The sequence below is a fragment of the Artibeus jamaicensis genome, unplaced genomic scaffold (genome assembly GCF_021234435.1).
Source record: "Artibeus jamaicensis isolate MK-2021 breed Jamaican fruit bat unplaced genomic scaffold, CSHL_Jam_final scaffold_537, whole genome shotgun sequence".
Classification (NCBI taxonomy): Eukaryota; Metazoa; Chordata; class Mammalia; order Chiroptera; family Phyllostomidae; genus Artibeus; species Artibeus jamaicensis.
Genome location: NW_026522047.1, coordinates 37,257,572 through 37,282,179, shown reverse-complemented (window position 1 = coordinate 37,282,179; position 24,608 = coordinate 37,257,572). Strand labels below are relative to the sequence as shown.

Sequence of the window (24,608 nt, the reverse complement as noted above, 5' to 3'; positions counted from 1 at the left end):
CAGATCTTTTACTAGAAAAAGGCATTTGTGTACACATAATATTGCGCAATTTACAAATATATATATTTCACTAAATATACATATATATAGTGAATACATAAAGAAACACTAGGAAAGGATAAAAACAAATTCAGCTAAGCGGTTAACTGTAGTAGAGAGAAAAAGGGTTAAAACTGAGAGGCAGTTCACTGAAGGCTTTAATTGTATTGGTAATGAATTGTGAAACTGAGTGATAGGTGAGTGAAAGTGTTTTATTCTTTAAACTTTTATGTTAAGTTTTTGCTCATTTTTTAAAAACCTTGTAAGAATTACTGCTCAAAGTAAACTAAAACCTGGGGTTCCAAATCAGTAGCCAAGATTGAACCTGGCCACCTGTTTTGTTTGGACCACACAATGTTTTGTTTTGCTTTTTACTTATAATTTGAATGCCTTCATGCAGGGGTGTGCATTCTGCAACTAGCCAGAGTCACCCCCATTTATTTTCCTTACAGTAAATGAGTTCTTCAAAAGCTAAAGAAATTGGAATGCTCATACACTGATGGTGGGGATATAAAATGGTGCAGCTGCTTTGGAAAACAAGCTGGCCGTTACTCAAAATGTTAATAAGCACAGAGTTACCGTATAACCCATCGATTCCACTCCTAGAGATGTACCTAAGGGAAAAGGAAACATGTCCGCACAAAGATTTTTACACAAATGTTCACAGCAGTGGAAACAACCCAAGTATCCATCAGCTGATGAGTGAATAAACAAAATAGAATAAAATGAAACGTTACTCTTCTGTAAAAAAGGAATGTACTGATAAATGCTACAACAAAGGTAAACCTCAGAGACGTTATGCTAAGTAAAAGAAGCCAGTTACAGAAGACCACAAATTGTATAATTGTATTTATATGAAATGTTCGGAATAGGCATATCTCAAATCTATGGGGACAGAAGTTAGATTAATAAATAGGGTGATTAAAATGTCATAAAATTAGACAAGGGTGTTCATTGCACAAATTGGTAAATACATATCAACCAGTGGTTGTTGGTGTCAATTCAAAAGCCAACAGGAACCCTAATTTGAAGTGTGGTGAAAGAGGGGTCTTTATTCAGTGCAAATAGCTCAATGGTGTTAACTTTCAATTAGAAAACAGCACAGGTGTGGAAAGCACTGCTAAGAGGTGACCCTCAGGATGAGGTGGTCCTTGACCCCCTCTCTGGCTAGTCAGTTCTGCTCTGCTCTGCTCAGTTTGGTCTGGGATGCCATGATGGCTCCACTCTACTCTGCTGAGCCAAGAGGTCTTTGGTGTTTCAGTTCCAGCCCGGAAAAATACAGTCTTAGATGGAAAGGGAAAGTATGCTTTCCTGAGCCAGAAGGGAACTGACAAAGAAAAGTCACAGGGCCATGTAACTCAGTTGGTTAGAGTGCCATCCCAACACGACAAGGTTGCTAGAGGGATCCCTCTTCGAACACACACAAGAATCAACCAATGAATGCACCAATAAGTGTAAAATGCAAGAACAAATAATCTCTTTCTCCCCCTTACCCCCTTTCACCCTCTCTTTCTCGCTCTCTTTCCCTTCTTCTCCCCTCCTCTAAAATCAATCAATAAAAATTTGGGGGGAAAAAAGTCCCTGTCCCTGGTCCCTGATTGGCTTGTTCTCATGCAAATGAAGACTCTAATCCTTAGTTTCATTTGTCCAAAAAGTAATGTCCTGATTGTCAAAATGGAGCTGCTCTGATTGGTCACTGAGGATGCCAATGAGGATATAGCTATGCAGTTCTGATTGGACAGGGAGAATCTCAGCCCTATTGGTTGAAATACGATTCCAGGAATTCCTGTCTGTGGGCTGGCTCAAGGGGCAGAAACGCAGTGCAGGCAGGAAGGTCGTTCAATGTGGAAGGCCAGGCAGTTTAGTGTAGGTTTCTCCCTGAAGCACAGCTTGAGTGAGAAGCCCTATTCAGCAATGGCTGCTAGGCTGTGGTTTTTGTTTCTGTGTTTTAATTTGAACCCAGTCAGCCACCAGGAGCTCTTCTCAACAGTTATTTTCTTTGTCAGGGTCAACATTAAAAAACGACTGAACTGTTGTTCCCTTTAAAGGAATGAATTATATGGCATGTATGTCTTGGTAAAGTGGTTTAAAAATAAACAAAGATACTCACTCATTTCTTAAAGTTTGTGAATTAGATTAACCCCTAAATGTGGTTCTCAAATTGTGGTCTAAGAACTCCTGGGGATCCCCCAGGGCTTTTCAGGAGTCCTGAGGTCAAAACTATTTTCATAATACTGAGACATTTGCCTTTTTCACTGTGTTGATATTTACATTAATGATGCAAAACAATGGTAGGTAAAACTGCTGACACCCTTGGCATAGTGACACCAAAGTATACCATTTTCTGGTAGTCGTCGCATTCTTTATCACCACACGCTGCTCAACAAAAAATCCTCTGCACTTCAAAATACCCTCAGTAAGGGGTAAAAATGATTAATCTTATTCAGTCTCAACATATGCATTTTTTAATATTATGTGTGATGAAATGGGAAGTAGCTATGAAGCACTTCTACTACAGACCAAAATATTAAAAATGTGATTATTTGAGTTGTGAGCCAAACTAGACATTTTAATAGAAGTGTTTTTACTAGAAACAACTATTGGTTCCAACGGGAAAAAGCATTCACATTTCCAAACTCACCTATACATAACTTTTATAACAAAACTTTCATAAAGCGGAGGCTGCCATTCTCCATGGGAAATCACACCTTACTCCCTTTAAAACAGTTTGAGTATCTTAATCAACCTTTTAGCCTGAGTTAGCAGGAAATGCCTGTTTGGCAGGTAGAGGAAGGAATGAAGCAAAAGGCAGGAGATCAAACTTAGCCTAAGGAACTATTTTGAAACCTCTCCCTCTAGGCACTCACAAAGACAGGTCTGGTCATGTGACCTCTTCTAGTCAAGGGATCCTAAGCAGAAGTGACACACACCACATTAACAGGGGGCAGGGGGGTTAAATGGTGATGGACAGAGACTTGACCTGGGGTAGTGAACACACCATGCAGCGTACAGATGATGTATTGTAGACTGCACTTGAAACACAGAAATTTTGTTAACCAGTGTTACCCCAACAAATTCAATAAAAAGGAAGAAAAATAAAGTTAAAAAATAAACTATTTTATCTTAGCGTGGTGACAGGCTAACTAGTCTATTATAGACTAAGTAGTCTATAATAACATTTTATTATAGAATAAAATGTTAATACATTTTAAAATATAATTCAAACAAAATAAGGCTTAAAATTTATTTTGTTATTTAAAAGGGGACTGTTATACATTATGGTACTATTGTCATTAGTTCAAAAGGGACTGAAAATACTCCTAAATGCTAAGACTCACACACTGAAAATTACACTTGTAGAAGTCTACCCAGAATAGTTAACAAATTAGTCATTTATAAGATGATTGTACATATGTTGCAGATGAAGATTTGGGAAACCTAAAGGACCAATCTAGAAAACTAATTTGATGCAGGACAAAGAGGCAATTCCAAAAAGACATTTAATTGTACTAGTGGTATAATCAGTGTACCATGAAGAAATAAATAGAGCAAATCTACCAGTGTGTATCCAGTACTATATATATATATAACCGATCTGGTATATTTTCGTCACTTCAGTGTTCAAATCGCATGCTGTGGCATAGAAAGAGTTCATCTTTAATCTTTTTCATATTTGATAAAATGTACCTTTGTTTTTACCCTTGTTCACTAGCAATATTTTGACCTGGTTTCCCAAGTTAGTTGATACCAAGAAGAAAAGCCCAGATTGCAAGTATTAATATTTCATTCACTGTAAACATAAAATAAAGGGCTCTATCTTTCTAACAGATGGCATGTTAGTCCCTAAGAGCCTCACCTCATCAACACTGAGCAAACTAGAGAAAATAAAAATTTTGACTTTGTAACGCTGAAATTTTTATAGAGCTAAGTAATTTCTTTTTTTTATCAACTATTTTTAAAGAGATTTTATTTCATTTATTTTTAGAGGGACAGGAAGGGAGGGAAAAAGAGAAGAAAAGAAACATCAATGTATGGTTGCCTCTCGCATTCCCCCTACCGGGGACCTGGCCTGTGATCCAGGCATGTGCCCTGAATGGAAATCGAACCAGTAACCCTCTGGTTCACAGGCTGGCACTCAATCCACTGAGCTATACCAGCCAGGGTGAGCTAGGTAATTTCTTAATAGGCATGTATTAGTACTGAATTGAATACATTTTGGTTAAAAAAATTTTTACTTCCTTTATGAAGTTTTTTTATCAGCCTTGAGCAAGGAAATGTGAGCCAGTTTAGCTCACTAAACATACTATGGACTGTAACTTAAATACAGGGCATAATAATAATAGTAATGCTCGAATAATAGCAAACATTTATATAAGGTTCATTATAAATAAATAGGCAATGAAATTTTACATATTTTAACTTGTTTAATCCTTACAACAACCTCTATGCAGGTACTATTATAATCTCCACTTTACAGATGGATAAACTGAGGTGAAGGGCTCCATATCACATGTGTGAAGTGGTGTAGCTTGGATTAAATCCAGAATATCTGGCTCCAAAATCAGCATTTTTAATATCATTAGCCTTTTGCTATCCAATTTGCTGAATTTTAAGCATCTCATTTTTCAAAACAGTTGTGAAATGCTATATATATCATAGCAAAAATGTTTCCCAAATCCCCATGATTGAGCTGTTAAACTGGAAATGGCTTACCTATTCATTTAACCATGATTTCTATCAGTTTTAATGTACATAAGCATCAAATTATAAAACTTTAAGAAGTTCATGCAAAATTAATCAGAAAAAATATATAAACAATTGTTTCAAAATTTATATTCACTTTCAGCATATACAAACTTCAGTTGTTAGGTTATATAACACACACACACACACACACAAGTCATAGTTTTAGCCTTGAGTGGTGTATGGCTTAGAAGATTGAGTACCAGCCTGCAAACTGAAAGGTTGCTAGTTTGATTGCCCATCAGGGCACATGTCTGGGTTGCAGGCCGGGTATCTCTCACACATTGCTGTTTTTCTCCCTTCCTTCCTGTCTTTCTAAAATAAATAAATAAAATCTTAAAAATAAGTAAAATTAGTCACAGTTTTAGATTGGTAGAATTGAATACTATTCTAAAAGCAAAGATATTGTGGCTTTTGAGGAAAAATTTTAATTTGAGCCTTCTGACTAGTGACTCAAACTGACTCAAATCACTTACATGTTAATTTCAAATCCCTGGCTCTCTAGCTTATATAATACCATAACTTGTTTTATGGATTAGTCAGTCATTTTATAAGCTAAACTGTATTTAATCTCATATCATATAAAATAGTATTTAATTTGTGCTTTCCTATGTCTCCTCAAATTTAATGAAGTGAACCACTGAACTGCTACATTTCAAATTTTCCATTTTTTTCTTTTCACCTTGATATTAGATTAAAATAAAAAGTGCTCTCACAAGGCAGTCTTTTGTCATACTAACAATGCTCTTGGTTTTTTTTATCTGGGTGCTTATTATAGGGTATCTTTACAAAAATTCATCAGCTTACATACTTTTTCTATATGTATATTACATACTTCAATAAAAAGCTGTTTTTTTTTTTACAAAAAGCCATGCTTCTTATCACTACTTCAAAAAACCCCATAACATACCAACCTTACTGGAAGCTGTCCCTGTTTTTATCAGACGGTACTCTACAACACCCAATTTGTGTGTTAAGCATGTGGGAGGGAAAGCGCCATGCAAGACATTCTATAAAACCAAAAAGTGCTATTTAATTCTTTCACAAATCCCCAAGATCTAATGATCTCAAAAGGAAAGGAAACCTTTCTTTTTTAGCTTCTATGTGCTTATTTTATTGTCACAGCAACCTTACCAGGTAGATGCTATGACATACTTGTGGCGGTCTGTTTTCCAAAGACAGCACAACAATACATATCCCATCCCTACTGTTTTTTTAATGAGACAATGAAGCTCCTATTGTACACTGAGAGATAAGTCTGCTTCCTCTTCCTAAAACCATGTAGTTTTATATCAGCCTTGAGCAGGGAAATGTGGCAGAAGTGACGCTGCATGACTCTCAAAGTTAGGACATAAAAACAATACTCCTTCCACCTGGCTTTCTGACTTTCTCTGAGATGCCTGTTCGTGAACCCTGCCACCAGACTGTGAGTAGGTGTTCTGCCCACTCTCCCAGTGACATCTTCAACCAACAAGTGGCATTAACTACCAGACCTGGGTGACCAAGCCTCGTCCAGATGATTCCAGCCACAGCCTTCCAGTCTGGGCCCCAGTGAGGCCCCAGATAGCATGGAGCAGAGACAAGTCCCACTGTGCCCTGTCTGAATTCCTGATGCACAGAAACCATGAGATAATAAATGATTCTGGTTGAAGCCACTAGCCTTCTGAGGTAACTGGTTATACTGCAATAGAAAACTAACATTTTATAAGTAAAGGACACAGGTAGGTAACCATGCTAGCAACTGGCAAAGCCAGAATTGAAATCTATGTCAGTTTATGTATAAAGCCCAAACTCCTTCTATCATAAGATATTGTAGATATTCTATCATAAGATCTCATCTCTACAACTTGCCAAGTTTGTTCAGCAGTACCAATATTTCCAAATAAAGCAACAGTCTTAGAGATTAAAAAATTGAAGAGCAATAAACAGCCCCCCAAATTAATGATTTTAATTAATATTCAGGACAACAGGTCATTCAATTAGCAACCTCAAAATCCCAGGATCATTTCTGACACATCTACACCCTTCACACTCTAATAACAGCATATCTGATAATGCCCATATGCTAGACATGCCAAAGAACTACCTCTCCATCAATAACAATAAAGCTGGCCATTTGTAAAACACTTTACAAAGCACTTTAACGTGCTTTGATCTCCAGAAAACACCTCTATGAGACAGGTAAAGCAAGCATCACATAGGTGAGACTCAAAAAAGTTAAAAACAGCTACAATAACATAGTTAAGTAAGAATTCTATTTCAGATTTTCTGACTCCAAGTCGAGTGCTTTCGTCAACTCAGTTGAACTCACTCCAAAGAACATTATAGTGTATGTATTTCTATAAACAACACTATTTCTACAAGCATTTATAAAGTCCCTACTTTGTATAAAGCATCATGGCAGGTGCTGTCTCTCTATGCGCTCTCCACTTCTGAGATCAGTACAAAAACATCTCTGATATAGCTAATGTCTATAAAAAAGCCAGGCTTTCCCCCACTTTGACCCATCCCCTACATTGCCAACTGACAACTTTTCCTAATCCACTTCCTTAATCACAATATTCAAAAATGGTCAAAGGTGACATCTTACCCATACTGGCCAAATTTCCTGATCCGCTTTCCAGGTCTTCTGCAATTTGATCCCAGTTTATTTAATTAAACTAATTCCTCTGTGTTTATTGAAATAAAACTAATTAATCTCTTCCTTATTCCTCTAATTCACTTTCTTTGTATCTTCTTGCCCTCCCTCCCTCTCATTCATTCTATGGCCCAAATCTGAAAGTGATGCTCAAGTATCACCCTCAACCCCTGACAGAGAGTCCCTTCCCTCCAAGGCCTTAAGTTCTATTGGAGAGCTACAATGAACCATCCAAAACAATACATAGTAATTGAACTGGGCAGTAGAGACTGTAGCTTACAGGAATCTAAAAAAGAATCACTAAGGGTGGCTGGCAGGAATGCCTTTAGGTAGAAGGCAGCACTTGAAATGCGCTGACAGACACATAGGATTTGAACTGGCAGAAGTAAGAGCAACCCAAACAGGCACAACCTACAAGCCTTCCCTTCTGCCCCACTTCTTCCCATTTACATCTCCCTTAATCCTCCAACCAATATCGGCTCCTTCAAAAAGCCTTTCTTAGTTACTCTGCCATCTAATCTAAGCTCTCTTCTCTGAGCTTCTAATAAAATCTAAAAAAACACATTAGTCATTCCATATTATAGATCTCATCTCTACACCTTGACAGCAGTATGTCTCTACACAGTAAGCATTCAATATTTGCTAAGATGAACTCAATTCAATAGCCACTGTTACTTTCAGTCATTTAAAAATCCATTGATCATAACACTGTTTCTTAACTTACCGGGCATCTCCTTTGGAAAGATTAGTATTTACAGGATTAAGAATAACCTTGTTTGCATCTACATCCACCACACATTTGGTATGCAAGTCAATTTCTGCAAAAAAAAAAAAAAGGAAAAATAGTCATTTTAAAGTAATTTACTTCAGAAAAAGCATTTGACAAAAATCCGACACTCTTTCCTGAGAAACACACTCAACAAACTGGGAATAGAAGGAAACTTCCTCAACCTGATAAAGAGCATCTACAAGAAACTGCAGCTAACATTGCACTTAATGGTGAAAGAATGCACAGCTTACCTGCTAACAACAGGAATAAGACAAGGATGTCTACTACTGCTATTCAATATTGCACTGGAAGTTCTGGTCAGGGCAGTGAGGCAAGAAAAACAAATCAAAGGCATCCAGATTGGAAAGAAGTAAAAGTATCGCTACTGGCAGATGATATGATCTTGTATACAGGAAATCTTAAGGATTCCACTAAAAGACTACTGGAATACGTAAGTTCTGCAAGGTGGTAGAATACAAGATCAAAATCTAAAAATCAGCAGTGTTTCTATACACCAGCAATGAAAAATCCAGAAATAAAGTTAAGAAAACAATTCCATTTACAATAACATCAAAAAGATTTAAATACTAAACAGAAAATTTAAAAGAAGTATAAGATATGTACACTGAAAATTCTAAAACATTGTTCAGAGAAATAGAGACAAACAACTGGAAAGACATTTATGTTCATGAACTGACAGACTCAAAACCACTAAGATGGTAATAATCCCTAAACTGGTCTAGAAGATTCAAGGCAATTCCTATCAAAATCACAGCTGGCTTTTTCCCCCCAAAATTAGCAAGCTGATCCTAAAATCTATATGAAAATGCATGAGATCCAGAATAGCCAAAGCAATCTTGAAAAAGAAAAGCAAAGTAGAAAGGCTTTATTCACCAATTTCAAACTTACTACAAAACTACAGTAATCAAGACAATGTGATACTAACATAAGGATAGAAGGACGGACAGATGGATCAATGGAACAGAGACTCCAGAAATATACTATCACATTTATGGCCAAATTACTTTGACAATGGTGTCAAAATAATCCAATGGTGAAAGTAGAGTCTCTTCAACAAGTGGTGCCAGCATAACTGGATATCCACGTGCAAAAGATGTAGTCAGACCCCTTCCTAATACCACACACAGAAATTAACTCCAACAGATCACAGACATAAATGTGTAAGCACGAAAACTATAAAAGTCTTTGAAGAAATCATAAAGGTAAAGCCACATGACTTGCAGTTAGGTGATGGTTCTCAGACACTAAAAGCACAAGAGACAAAAGAAAAAACACATAAACTGAACCACATCAAAATGAAAAATATCTGATTCCTGATATGCACCAAGAAAGTAAAAAGAAAACCCTCCCACACAACAACAAAGACAACCCACACAATGAAGAAACTACCTGTAAATCATTTATCTAATTAGGGACTTGCACTGGAAAATAGAACTCTTACAACTCAATAATAAAAAAAAATCTAATTTTTAAATGGGCAAAGGATCTAATAGACATCCCTTCAAAAAAGATACAAAAATGGCCAATAAGCACTAGAAAAGACACTCAACATCATTAGACACTGGGGAAATGCAAATCAAAACCACAATGAGATAGCACTTCACACCACTAACATTAACTATAATAAAAACGATGGAAAGTAACAAGTATTGGCAAGGATGTGAAGAAATTGGAACCTTCATATATTACTGGTAAGAATGTAAAATGGTGCAGTCATTTTGGAAAACAGTCTGGCAGTTCCTCAAAAGTTAAACACAGAGTTAGCATATGACCCAGCAATACCCACAGGATCTGGCAATGTCTCAAAAGTTAAACACAAAGTTAGCACAAGACCCAGCAATTCCCACTCCTAGATATATACCCAAGGGAAATGATAACCCTTGTCCACACAGAAGTTTGTAAATGAATGTTCATAGCAGTATTATACGTCTATTCATAATAGCCCAAAAGTGGAAAAACCCCAACTGTCCATCAACTAATCAATGGGTAAAAGTGGACAGCCGTCAAATGGAACATTATGTGGCAATTAAAAGAAATAAGTACTGATACATACTATAACATGGATGAAGCCTGTGCTAAGAAGCCAGTCACAAGAAACCACATATCATATGATTCTACTTATTCCAAATGTCCAGAATAGGCAAATAGAGACAGAAAATAGACTCATTATTTCTGAGGATTTGGGAGTGACTGCTAGTAGATACGGTTTTCTGTTTGGGGTGATGACCCTGTACTGAAACTGATTATGCTGAGATTTGCACACTTGGAATAAGCATAATATAAACCACTGCATTGGTTGACTGTGTAATATGTAAATTATATTTCAATAAAGCTTTTTAAAAAACATGTAGGCTGTGTTTATGTTCTCATATTGTTATAGTCTTATATTTTTCTGGCCCGAAGTACGAAACTGTTTCTGTTTGCCTTATCCCTACTACCCAAAGATATTATCTAAGAAAGGAGCTGTACTCCACTAGAGTCATTATGTATTTCCCAGTCATTTCCCAAAGAACCTAGGCCAGATATCACACTACCAGTATAACTTTTAAAGTACTTCCACTGCTAGGAAATGCCATTTCTTTTTGTTGTTGCGGTTTTAAACTTATATAACTGAGACAAATGCCAAAAAAAAAAATTCCCCTCTTATGCCTGCCACAACTCAACTTTTGTTGTATCAGTTATTCTACATTAGTTCTCAAAGATATAACCTGGAAATACAAAAAAAATAGTGGTTTTTTTTTTTTTAGCCAGTACATTTTTCTGGCAAAGAGAACTGAAAGGGAAGCATCACAGCTGTTTCACCTCGGCATGGAAGACTAACCATCAAAACGGCATATGTTCCACTATAGTCAACTACCATAAAGTCTAATGTTTGTGTTTAAATCCTCTCTAGACTATACCAGAAATGCAGCAAGAAAGTTTCAGCCACACTGCAAAAACTTTTCAAACATGCAATCTTACTTCCTCCTTTTCCTTAAGCCCAGAGCTCAACAAACTGTATTGGCTGGCCCCTTGCAGTCAAATCCGTATTATAACAAACGCATTATCAACTCTCCGGAAACTGTACTGTGACTCAATCTATCTCACCATTCACCACAAGGTTGGTTATTAGTTTCTTGCAAGAACATTTGGTCTGAGCAGAGGAGCTGCATGTATAGTTCTGTATACAGAACTATACATCTAGAGTGCATGCCTGAAAAACCACAAACCAAGTCCTGCCCCCCAAGTAGTTTGCCTTCATTTCAAATGATCTAGAATTGAGGAAAGATCCAAACATTTTTTCTTCAATATTTGTATGCTTTTCCCTGTCCTCTTCACAGGTCTTTTCTCCTCCCTTTCATGACTTCATCAGATACAACTAATAATTAGTAAGCATGAAATAAAAAAGGGCCCTGGCTACTGTAGCTCAGTGGATTGAGAACCAGCCTGTGAACCAAAGGGTTGCCAGTTCAATTCCCAGTCAGGGCACATGCCTGGGTTGTAGGCCAGGTCCCCATCAGGAGGCACGCAAGAGGCACTCTTTCCCTTTCTTTCTCCCTCTGTCTAAAAATAAATAAGCAAAATCTAAAATTTTAAAAAGAGAAAAAAAATTAAAAATGTCATGAAAAAGGAACCAATCCACGGAAAACCCTATAATACAAATAATTGCCTATTAAGTAATATATCCAATCTAAAGTCATTTTGCCCTTAAGAATGCAATACTTGCCCTGACTAGCGTGGCTCGGTTGGTTGGAGCATCATCCCATAAACCAAAGAGTCACAGGTTCCATTCCTGGTCAGGGCACATGCCTGGGTTCTGTCCCCAGCTGAGGCACGTACGTACATCAGCAACCAAACTATGTTTCCCTCCCTTCTCTCTCCCTCCTCTTCCCCCTCTCTCTCTAAAACAATAAGCATGTCCTCAAGTGAGGATTTTTTTAAATGCAATACTTTTAAGTGTTCCTACATCTAACTTACATCAAAGGTGGCCTTTAAAATGTAAACAACTGTCTTCACTGCTTTATTAGTTCAATTTTACTTACCAAACAAAATCCCCACCCCAGCTCTGTTGATTGACACACAGATATTAAGAGAAGGCTTTTCACAAGACTGTTTAGAATATGGGTGGAATGTCTAGGACACACACCCAAGCAAATAAATTAGTTACATATGAAGAGAGTTTAAGGCTCAGGTATATGACAAACACTTTAATACAAAATGCTATATAGTGTACCATCGAATGCTACTAGTTGGTTGAGTTAAATTATACCACTACAAGATTCTAAATATGACACTCTCTCCATGAAGAACTTCTTGTTCTACATGGCTAATCACAAGCAAAGCAGTGATTAAACAGCAGGAACAAATTCAGGTCTTAAATTTAATCTGAATTAAAAAAAAACAATTTTAATAAAACACCAAACTCCAAAAGATAAACATCTTTCTCTTCATTTGGAATGATACTTAGATTAAAAAGATAAGGATTAGCTGCTATTCACCGCCTTTACAAAAGCGGCAATGAGGTACACCCATGTTCACATCGTCATTATTCACAACAGCCAAAGGTGGAAGCACCCCAACTGAATACTGATGAAAAAGTGGTAAACGGAATGTAGTGTATACATTTAACAGACTATTAGTCAACCTTAAAAAAGAACAAAATTTGCCCTGGCTGATTTAGCTCAGTGGATTGAGCACAGGCTGCAAACCAAAGGGTCGCCAGTTCAATTCCCAGTCAGAGCACATGCCAGGGTTGCAGGCCAGGTCTCCAGTGGGGGGCCATGTGAGAGGCAACCACACACTGATATTTCTCTAACTGTCTCCCTCCCTTTCCCTGTCTAAAAATATATAAAATCTTTTAAAAAAAGGAACAAAATTCTGTTAAGACACAGATGAACCTTGAAGACATTATGCTAAGTGTAACAAGCAATCACAAAAGGACAAACATTGCAGGAGCCCACCTGTACTCGGTGCCTGGAGCAGTCAGATTCAGAGGCAGAGCTGGATGCCAGGGGCCAGGCTGAAGGAGCAATGGGGAGCTAATGATTCACTGCACGGAGCTTTTAGTTTTGCACAATAAAAACGGTTCAGAGATGAAACGTGGTGACGGCTGCACAACAGCGTGAGTGTACTTAATGCCACTGACCTGCACACTTAAAAACGGTTTACGATGCCCAATTTTATGCTATATGTACTAAACCACAATAAAAAAATAGCACCAAATACTCATCATTATTATAATAAGTAACACATGGACAACAGTTCATTCCCAATGTAGCCTAAAATAATGAGATTGGGATTTAATTAGTCCTATGTCTGGAAACCAATAAAAAACCAGAGTGATCTTAAAGTTAAGTAGTACTTTAAGTTTATGTCATGACTAATCAAGTTTTATTTATAGCACTCAGAACCACGAATGTTTTGAGGTATCCACGAAAGAAAAGAAAACAAAGAAAAAGAAAAAATTACTTCACTAACATTAAAGATCCCATATTATTTCCCAAACAGGATCCCTGTCTAGGTCAAGATCCTCAAGTTGAATATTAAACTATGTTCAGCTGACAATTCAGCTTATTCAGGCAGCAAATTAGTCACCTTGCCAAATTAGCAATAATTGAAACAAGTCTTTCTTCAATGCGTAAATCAGCTGTGGCTCATCCCCCAGTGACATCATAGTAAAGGATGGGCAGGACGGGGGAGACGCCCTTCTCAGAGCTCATGTTCCATCTGAAAACAGGCATCACTCAAAATGTGGACAAAATAACTGAGCTGCCTATTTAGTAATCTGCTTTTCTAACTCTCCAGAAAATTAGCAATTCTTTTCAAAACAAATCTACTAAGAAATATAAATGTTGCTCCCTTTTCCCACCAGTCATATTCCTAAAGAGCTAATTATAACTTACTCTTAAGTTCACAATTTTTCAAAGGAAAAGAGTAACTTATTTGTAAGACTCACATTTTAACTTTGTATGCTACGCTATATAGTTCTATTTTCAACTAATTTGTGTCACATGCCACATATAATACTTTTATATGTATATGCATGTTCATATAAATAAAATATGCATCATTAATATTTCATGTACAAAGGACTTGTTTTCCCAAGTGGAATGTAATGTTATTGACAGCAAGGGGAATATGACTTATACTTATTTACTGTACTTACAAAGTTGCTTAGGATCCCCGTAAGGCCCACTGACCCAAGGAAAAACAAAATTATGTGATGCCGCATAGGTAAAAAGCAGACTGGTGGTTTGCTTCCCAGTGAGAGATATATAAAATATCTTAATAACCTACTTTTATGTTTTTACCAGTGAACATGAAAATCTATTCAACAAATAAAAGATAAAAATGTCAGCTCTAATATGACTAAAGAAAAGACTGAAGAATAAGGGAAGACCCAAGACAGAACAGCTGATAAGGGAAATAGAGTTTATAGGATGAAAATAATTAAAATAATCTATGTGGCCCAAAATATAAAATGTATATATTCAAAAAAACAATCTACTTTATAGGGTTAGGAAATAGGTATTGAAAAACTTATAAGGCAAAAACCAGAATAGCCAAAACTATCTTGAAAAAGAACAGAAAGACTACATTCACCAATTCCAAACATACCACAAAGCTCCAGTAATCAAGACAGTGTGGTATAAGGATAGACATATAAGTCAATGTTACAGAATTGAGAGTCCAAAAATATAATGTCATATTTATGGCCAACTGATTTGCAACAAGGATGCCAAGGTAATCCAATGGGAAAAGTACAGTCTTTTCAACAAATGGTTTTGTGACAAGTGGACATCCACATTCAAATGGAACTCTACCTCACACCACATTCACAGATTAACTCCAAATGGACCAAAGGCCTAAATGTAAAAACTAAAATTATAAAACCCTTCAAAGTAAACATGCATAAACCCACATGACCTTGGGTTAAGGAATGGTTTCTTAGACACAGTATCAAAAGCATAAGCAACAGAAGGAAAAACAGATAAACTGGACTGGACCACATCAAAATGAAAAACTTTGTGCTTCAAAGGACACCGTTAAGAGAATGAAAAGGCAACCCACAAGAAAACATTTGCAAATCATACATCTGATAAGAGAATGGTATCTAGAATGTATAAAGAGGCCTTTCAGCTCAATAATAAAAAGACAACCAAATTTCAAAAGGTTTGAAGAGAGATCTCTCCAAAGATACACAAATGGCTAATAAACGCATGATACGGTGCTCAACAGCATTAGACATTGGGGAAAATGCAAATCAAAACCACAGGGAGATACCACTTCACACCCACTGAGAAGCCAATAATCAAAAAGAGGGAAAATGGCAAGTGCTGGTATGAACATGGAGAAACTGGAAGCTTCATACATTATGGTGGGATTGTAAAATGGTACAGTCACTTTGGAAAACACTTTAACAGTTCCTTATGAGTGAGAGTTACTATATGACCCAGCAATTCCACTTCTGTGGATATACATACCCAAGAGAAATGGAAATGTATATTTTCACACAAACTTATACACAAATGTTCATAATAACCAAAAAGTGGAAACAAGGCAAATGCCCATCAACTGATTAATGGACAAACAAAATACAACATATTCACATCACAGAATAGATTAAGCTCTAAAAAGGAAAGAAGGATTGATTCACACAACATGGGGTAAGCCCTAAATACAACATGTCAAGTGAAAGAAATCAAATGCAAAAGTCCACATATTGTGAGATTTCATTCATAGCAATGCCCAGAATAGGCAAATCCATGGAGACTTAAAGTACATTAGTGGCTGCCAGGGGCTGGGAGGATGCGGAGGGTACTGGAGTGGGGGGTGGGTGAAGAGTGACTGCCACAGGGAGAGAGACTCCCTGTGGGATGATGAAAATGTCCTGGAATTGGACAGTGCTGATGGTTGCACAACTCTGCAAATATACTAAAGGCCACTGAACTGTACACTTTTGATGTGAATTCCATCTTTCAAGAAACTCAGAAGGAATGACCTCACTGCACTCAACAGATATAAAATATGGTTAGAAACCTTCAACCACATTTCTACAACACTCACTACTCTGAAGATCTCAGCCCACCCAACTCTTTTTATTCTAAATTAATATTCTCACATTCTACCTCAGCAAGAAAGTTAAGCACTCCAGGGCTTTCCCATTATAAAATTATCCTCTTCCTCTCATATTGCAAAAATTTCTCTCCTGGAAATTTTTGTCTCTAACAATCTCATTTTTTTGTTCTTTCTGTCTCTTAACACAGCTTAAACATCTCCAGACTTAAAAAAAAATGGCCTGTTCCTAACTACACTGCTGGATACCACTCTTTTCCCCTCCCTTTTATGTGGAGCTTCATGAAAGAATCTTCATGTAACTCACTGCCTCCATGTTGGCATGCCCACTATTTCTCAGCTCACTACCAACACACCAAGACTCATCCATTCATTCAGTCAAAATTATTCTCCTGAAAATTACCACTGACCGCCATCAAGCTAAACCGACTGAAGACAATTCAGTATTATCATATGTTGTCACTCCTGTGATATCTGACTTATTGACCTTTTTGGGGACACATTTTCCCCCTGTAATAACTTCCACATTACCTTTCACCTGCTTCTCGTTATGTCTTTGTTCTTAGCCTCTGTGTCCTCCATCCAAATAAAAAACATCTTACTTTAGTGTTCTATCTTCTTAATACAGTAATGACTCCCCAATCTACGTATATGTCCCGGCCCTTTGTTTCAGACTCTATGTACAACAGCTGTCTAGATCCATCCAGACTTGGCTGAACTGCAGACACCTAAAGGTCAACAAATCTGTTGAGTTTCTTCTGGCATGCACTTATATCTTACTCACAGTTATAGGTGCAGTACATGTACCACATAAGCACTGACTAAATACTCTTGAACATCCCAAAATAGAACTCATCATTTCCTGTTCCTCCACAAAAAACCTGTTTCTCCCATACTTCTGATATAAGGTAATGACATCGGCATTCATTCATTTAGTCATCTTAATCAGAAGCTTTGAAGTCTTCCTGGATTTCTTAAATTTCAGCTGCTTTCATATCACTTTGACACATTCTATCTGGATAAATCTAGAATGCAAGGCCACAGAAGCTCTTTACCCAGCCCATCTCAGAAATATGTTTGCAGCCAGTAACTAGTTCCTGGCTACAGGACTAGTTCTTCCTTCAGGGCAAAGAGCAGGCTTCCTCACCACCTTAAAGCAATGGATTCCCCAAGCTCAGTATTCCTCAGATGCAACACAAACCCACTGCTGGCACAGCATCCACCTGGACTCCTCCACATCAGCCCTGTGGGATCTGCCGGCCAGGGGAACTGCTCGAGCTGCGTGCTGGGCCATCAACAAGTCTGGACCCAGAAGTCCCACGTCTTCTACCAGCACCCGTGAAACAGTAGCAAGCTAACTTATTAGTTTGTGGGCACAGTAAAGACACATAGAGTAATTTATCTTCCTAAAGTATTACTTTAACAGTGCCACACTGCTCTATTCAAAACCTATAGTCACTGTACTCCTCAAACCAGGCCACCCTTCTTAATCTCCTGTACCTCATTTAAATAACTTCCTATCTCTCTACACACCATAAACCTCTCTACTTCATAACGGCAACTTGCATCACTCTTCCCATCCCTCACTCCCTGTGTTCTCCTGACTTTTCCAAGAAAGCATAAAATTCAAGGGCTTGGGCTCTAGAGTTGAACTGCCCAGGCTCCAACGGCATGCCAGTTTCTCCACTTGTTAGTTACGTGATTTGGGGCAAGTTGTTAATGCTTGCTTAAATTCCTGTTTTCTCATCTGTAAAATGGAATTACATGTTAATCCTTCCTAGCATTGTTGTGAGGATTAACTGAAATAATCTAATTCAGTGCTGGGATCATGTCAGCACACAGTTACCTCTCAATAGCACGTTAATTATACAGATACTGTCTCCTTCCTGGTGTCTGAATTTTGACATCTAATTTCTTCACTGTTCTTGCAAATATCTTGCTAATGCCTACATCCATGTTTTACTAACTCCTACAATTCCTGCTGTGCACCCCAAGTGCCATGCCTTCCTCCTTGACCTCTGTCTTCAACTCATTCCTCACCATTCTGAAGGCCCACTCCCATTTCTTTAATTCATAATGCATTGTCATCACGGCATTGTGCACATATATTCTTGTAACTGACCCACCTGTGCATCTCTTCTTATTAACAAGGCAGTGAGCTCCTTTGGGCAAAGATCATATTCTTCTTGTGTATCCAGCACATCTTTGAAATTTATGTAAATGCAGGAATACAAAATCCTCTTAAAAATCATCATGTCCTTCCTAGCCGGGTAGCTCAGTTGGTTAAAGCATTGTTCCAATAAGCCAAGGTTGTGGGTTTGAACCCCAGTCAGGGCACATAAAAGAATCAACCAATGAATGGTTGGTATTTCTCTCTCTCTTTCCCTTCCTCTCTCTCTCTCTCTCAAATCTATAAATAAAAAATGTAAATGATCACCATCTCCAATATAATAGTAAAAGTATAGGCTTTAATGGCAAAGTAGGCAAAATTCTATAGCTACTGCTTTTATTGTTTGAAGAATAAAACAACCAATAAAAAGCACCTAACTCTATAGCTCACACAGAGAAAGCCCTCAAAAAGTAGTTATTATTTTTTCTTCAATCGACCTGCTTTAAACTTAATGAGCTAATCAATACCATATTTTAACAATATTTACAGCTTCGGAGAGGTAAAACCCGTTCCAATTAATCTGTGGATTGTGTCTCAGAGACTGGTTAGCTTCCCACACTTCCCCACAGATTATACTGCCAAGGTTTTAAAAAACAAGCCCTATACAAGGAGACTTGATCAGCAAGCATAAAGAGCAATAATAAACACATTTCTCCTCAACAAACATCTCAATGCATCTGCTTAATGAATAGTATTGTCAGTGGTTTCTTCCACCTTCAGAACTTAAGAATTGGAAAAGTTACACACTAGTCATTGTTTTATGGAGGTGAGGTCAAAGTAAATGCCAATTCAAACAAATTTTTATATTATTTTATTTTATAAAATTGTATGTTCTTCTCCAAAAGCCTTTGGCCCTATGTGTATTATTTCCCATTTCGCTCACCGAGTTGACGATAAAACAAAAGAATGTTGTAATAGATGTGTGTCTCATTCCATTAGCATATCAAGCAGCTGCTAGTAAAACAAGTATCTTCTGTTTTAGAAAACATGTCAGAAATTTCCATCCACAGCCATCTTTAACTCAAACATCAATTCTCTCTGAAAGGGCCAAACAACCACCACTGACTGGCCTTAGGGTCAAAAACACCTGCCTGTTTCAAACAGATTCTCCCCTTCTACCCTGCTCCCTCCATTCCTAAGGATTACTTGTTTTTTCACAGAATGTGGGCCTTCTGAACTTCCTCGTATTTCCTTAGTTTTACCTCGTTTTTTAACTTTAAAAATTTTTTGGTTATAGTTGAGACATTCAATATATTAGTTTCAGGTGTATGGCATAGTGATTAGACATATATAATTACAAAGTGATCTCCCTGAGAAGTCCAGTACCCACCTATACTACCTAATTATTACAATATTATTGACTATATCCCCTATGCTGTATTTTACATCCCCAGGACTATTTTTATGGGTGCCAACTTGTACTTTTAATCCCTTTGCCTTTTTCACCCAGTAACTGCGCCCCCCCCCCCCCCCCGCAACTCCTCTCCCTCCTGGCAACTATGTTTGTTTTCTGTTGCCTTTGTTTGTTTATTTTGTTTTTTAGATTCTACATGTGAGTGAAATCATGTGGTATTTGTCTTTCTTTGACTAATTTGAAAAGGGAATCCTCCTGGAAAACAGCATAGAGTTCCTCAAAATGTTAAAAATAGAGCTACCTTATGACCCAGCAATTCCACTTCTGGATATTTATCCCAAGAAATCCAAAACTCTAATTTGAAAAGCTATATGCACCCCTATGTTCACTGCAGCATTGTTTACAATAGCCAAGATATAAAAGCGACTTCAGTTTTGCCTTGTCTTTTGATACATGACCGCTCACTTGGTTTTGACTGAAGCCACTCACATGGCTTCATTTCCATTCTCGCTCTTAAACGCGGCCCAGCATGTCCCTAATCAGTCATCTACCCAGGCATGCAATCTGCCCTGAGATCTGGCAATCTTTCTCCTTCGTGTTTGTGTCCGAGACCCACACAAAGCTCTAAAATAAGCTAAATTAGAGCACATTGGACCAGCCACCCTAAACCCAGACTTCTGGGCCCAGCTAGCCTCAGGGCTCCCTGTAATTTTGCCCTTTCTAATCTCACTCATCCTTCTCTAGTCAACCTCAGAGAGCCCTCCTCTCTGGCAGGCTAAGCTTGTCTCTGCTGCCTAAACTTGCCTTGCTCATTCCTGTTTCTGTGCCTTTGCTCTCAGGACACATTTCCTCCTCAAAGAACCAATGCCCTTCCTTGCCTCCTCCTTGCACCGATTCCAATCATAAGCGCCCTCCTCCAAGTCCAAAGTTCTCCCTCCCGGGAAGCCCCTTCCAGAGGGCTTTCACTCCTCCAAATTCCTGTATTTCCCTCTCGTTCACCTGGCACTTAATCACCTAGCAATCTGCTAGAGAGGTGTTTACCTTTAAATCTTATCTTTTCACATGACAGTCATTTCCTCAGGAGCAAGAACTATAAAACACACTTTTAAAAAACTGAAAACTACAATACTAGACAACACTAAAAGTTTTTGTAGGAAATAAAATTCTCCCAAAAAGAACAATCAACCTCATTTTTTCATGTTTCTTTCTAGCCCTTGCCCATTTCTGTTTACATTTTTATAAAATAATAGTCATTATAGTAGATTGAATAGTAGACTACTATAATAGTAAATTTAGTACAGTTGCACAACCATATTACATTCTCCTTTTACTTCTAACATAGAAAACAGTCTTCCCTGTTAAATGGCTTTGATTTTCACCACTTTTAATGGCTATGTAATAGTCTTTCCACCGAGATACTAGACAATGATTTACTTATACACTGACTTCTCCTAGATACTACATTCTTCTTTGTGTCTTCATGGCATCAGGTACTGTAAAATGCAAAGTAAAGCCTTGAGAAATGCCTACTGAAATAGAATATTGTCCGTATTTACTAACATCTACAATAACATCTGCATGTTTTTCTAACTAGATTTCAGGTATAATTTCTGATTTCACAATACCAGGCAGACAGCAAAGGTATTTTCCAAATACTTTTAATATAGATTTATTTATTTTGGTAGTTGATCTTGTACATATTTAAACACAGGAAACGCCTTGAGGAAATGTAATAAGATCCCATAATATCTAATAAGCTAGTCAAAGGGCAGGCACTCAATAAATATCTAGTATTTTTAAACCACCTAAAGCTCCTAAACAGGAACTTTACAAATTCCTAACAGGAGAGTATCCACTGATCTAAGTAGTACCATCAATTATGCTTGTAAAACTTGCAGTTCATTTAATAATTAGATTGATTAATTATGTATGAATTGGTGTTCTTTACACTAGATAGAAGAACACAACCAGAGTCACCTGATGAGTTGTACAGTCTAAAACATAACATAAATGACAAACAATATTTGTAAATAGAACTTCGAGAGCTCATGACAACACAAGTTTATTCTTTAGCTTAAGTTCATATTTCAGATGAACAAAAGCAAAATTAAAACTATGTAAAATTACATGTGCACGCGAACACAAGCAGAATGGAAAGAAGAAAATGAGAGTATGAATTGTCAAAATGGAAGGATGTCAGAGACTTTTTCCTTCCTATTTTTTGCTTTGTTAGTAATGTTCACATGGGCAACAAGAAAAATATTCCAGATAAAAGCACATGTTAGCCATTGCAACTCTAATTTAGCAAAAATGAAAGAAACTCTTACTTTCATGATAAATGAGAAGTAATAAACCAACTAGCTACCTTAACACCTAAGCACAGTCAGATGCTGAATCACGTGAAGAACTTCATAGTTCACTAAAAGCTTGCAAATTTCAAACAGTAGCTGATGTAATTCCAAATGTCAAAGTCTATACAGCAAAACTGCATCACCCCAGTAATCCATTCTCACTTTATTCTTATTTGTGAAGAGAGATTTCTGAGGTTGATTCCAGCACTAATATATTAAGAGAGAAACAATTATGACTAAAAGTTTACTATTTGTCATAATTATATTACTTAATACATTAATTTTCCCAAAAGTAGTAACTGATCAAAGCAATATGACCCTTTTCAAAATTACTGGAAAGGAATATGGTTTTGTTTTAGCCTGTTTAAACAAACTCTAGCCCTGATTAGTGTCACTCAGTTGGTTGGGCATCATCCTGCAAAGCACAAGGTCACTGGTTCAATTCCCAGTCAAGGCACATGCCCAGGATGAGGGTTCAGTCCCCAGATAGGGTGCATACAAGAGGCAGCCCACTGATGTTTCTCTCTCACAGGAATGTCTCCCCCGCTCTTAAACATCGCTGGCTTTAGAATTTCACTACACTACATCCCATGAGAACCTCTAGATTTATGTAAACAACTACTTCATGACAAACTAGAAATAAAACCAATGGTCCATGTGCTTTCAGGAAATATAAGGCTTTGTAAGAGATGGCACTAAATGAATGAGGCAGTTTACCACAAAGGCATTTCTATTTGCCAAGTAATGGATCTATGTCTAAACCTTAAGTTTGAAATACATTTAGCTATGGAAATACATTCCATAGCTAAAATTATAATTCTATGCATCTCTCCAAACTCTGATATTGATAATTATTGCATCCTAATTAATGACAATTTATAAGTAAAAAGGATAGAACTTCCCCTCAAAAACCAAAACCCATGGTGGGAGGAGAGGAAGGACTCCATCTGAGATAGGTCTTTTGTGGTGGCTGGTTAACTGTCTCTTTTTAGCACTGACATAGCTAAGATTTTTTTCTGAAAAAGAAATTTTAATGATATGCTAAAATCATCCTTCCAGAATCAAATCCCAGATCAAGTATATTTTACATGGCTTGTTTTTTTTATTTTTTAAAGTTGTCCTAATCACTGTGAATTAAGGTGAATTTTCCTGAACACTGAAGAACAGGAGCTTTTCAAAACTTTCAAAGTTCCTCCCAGTTCTTTCATTTTGCCAGAGCATGAAACTAGTGAGGCCAAGCTAAACTAGTTTAAGTTCCTAGGGGAAATTCTTTGTCACCTAACATCCGTAAGCTGACCTAGCAAGGACAGAAGTAATCACCAATTCCAACAGAAGACGTAACTCCAAGATAAGAGATAAACCAACTCCCAAGAGGACAAACCAACAAAATGTATCTTAACTGGTTGATCTGTATGCCTCACTCTATACAAAAGGCAGCAAGAAAAGGAACACTGGAAAAGAACTCATAATCTCTACATAGACTTAAACAACACTTGACATAATGAACAAAGAAGTGGCAAGAACAATTTAGAAGAGATTTTCAACCTTTTTAATCTCATGGCATGCATAAACTAATTACTAGAATTTACCGCACACCAAAAAAATAGGTAAAATTTTGATTCATTCACACCTGACAGATATTGTTGTACTGGCTGTTGCCGTATTTTCATTTGGCACTCTAAAGGAAAAGGGGTCAGTAACCCTGACTAAACAGTCAGGTATTGCACGTTTCAAAAATTCTTGAGCACCAGGGGTTGAAAATCGCTGACGTAGAACGTGACTCTGGTACTTACAAATGATTCCAATTTGTTAAGAATCTTTTGAAAAGTCGTCTCCTGGGATTATAATATGACCCCCCAATAATAAATCTTATACAGAAAAGGTTTTCAAATATATTATTTCATTTAAAGTAACTCACTCACACTAAATCATCCTTTCAGAATCAAATCGCAGATCAGCCTGTGTTTAATTCGGCTTCGTTTATTTAAGTTTTCTTAATCACGGTGACAGTAATAAACTTGAGGTGCATTTAAATAAAGATGACAAAACACAGCCCACCTTCTCCTTCGAATGCCACTTGGGGTTCTATCCAGTCTATCTGAGTGTCTAAAGAGGATTTAAAATGTACTTGGTTTATCTGCTTTCTCTACCCTCCCTGCAGAATGAAGAGAATGTCTGAAAGATACAGTTTCACAAGAATCTTGGCACTTAAAACTATTTATTGTTGAGAGATGACCAATATGACTTAAAGTAAAAACAAAACTTTCTCAACAGTCAAAGAAGTGGGGGTAGGGAGGCATCTCTTCCACTCAACGTCACAGTTATTTACAACTCTCTATGATCGTCCACATTAAAAGGAAATAAAGTGAAAAAGCAACAGGAGGAATTTTTGCACTTGAGTGCTTTCTCAGGAGGAGTAAACCAAATTCCCTGCCATTTTTCCTGCCGCGGGCCACCAAAATGCAGGG

General features: G+C 37.3%; 1 protein-coding gene across 2 annotated transcripts in view; it reads right to left on the bottom strand.

Annotated features, from left to right (window-relative positions):
* Positions 1 to 24,608, bottom strand: part of KIF13B (kinesin family member 13B) — a 174,908-nt gene that overhangs the window by 149,620 nt on the left and 680 nt on the right. For both annotated transcript variants that reach the window (XM_053658474.1, XM_053658475.1), the window contains exon 2: positions 8,145 to 8,238. In XM_053658474.1, the coding sequence (XP_053514449.1) occupies positions 8,145 to 8,238 (94 nt within the window). The remainder of the gene's footprint in view (positions 1 to 8,144; positions 8,239 to 24,608) is intronic.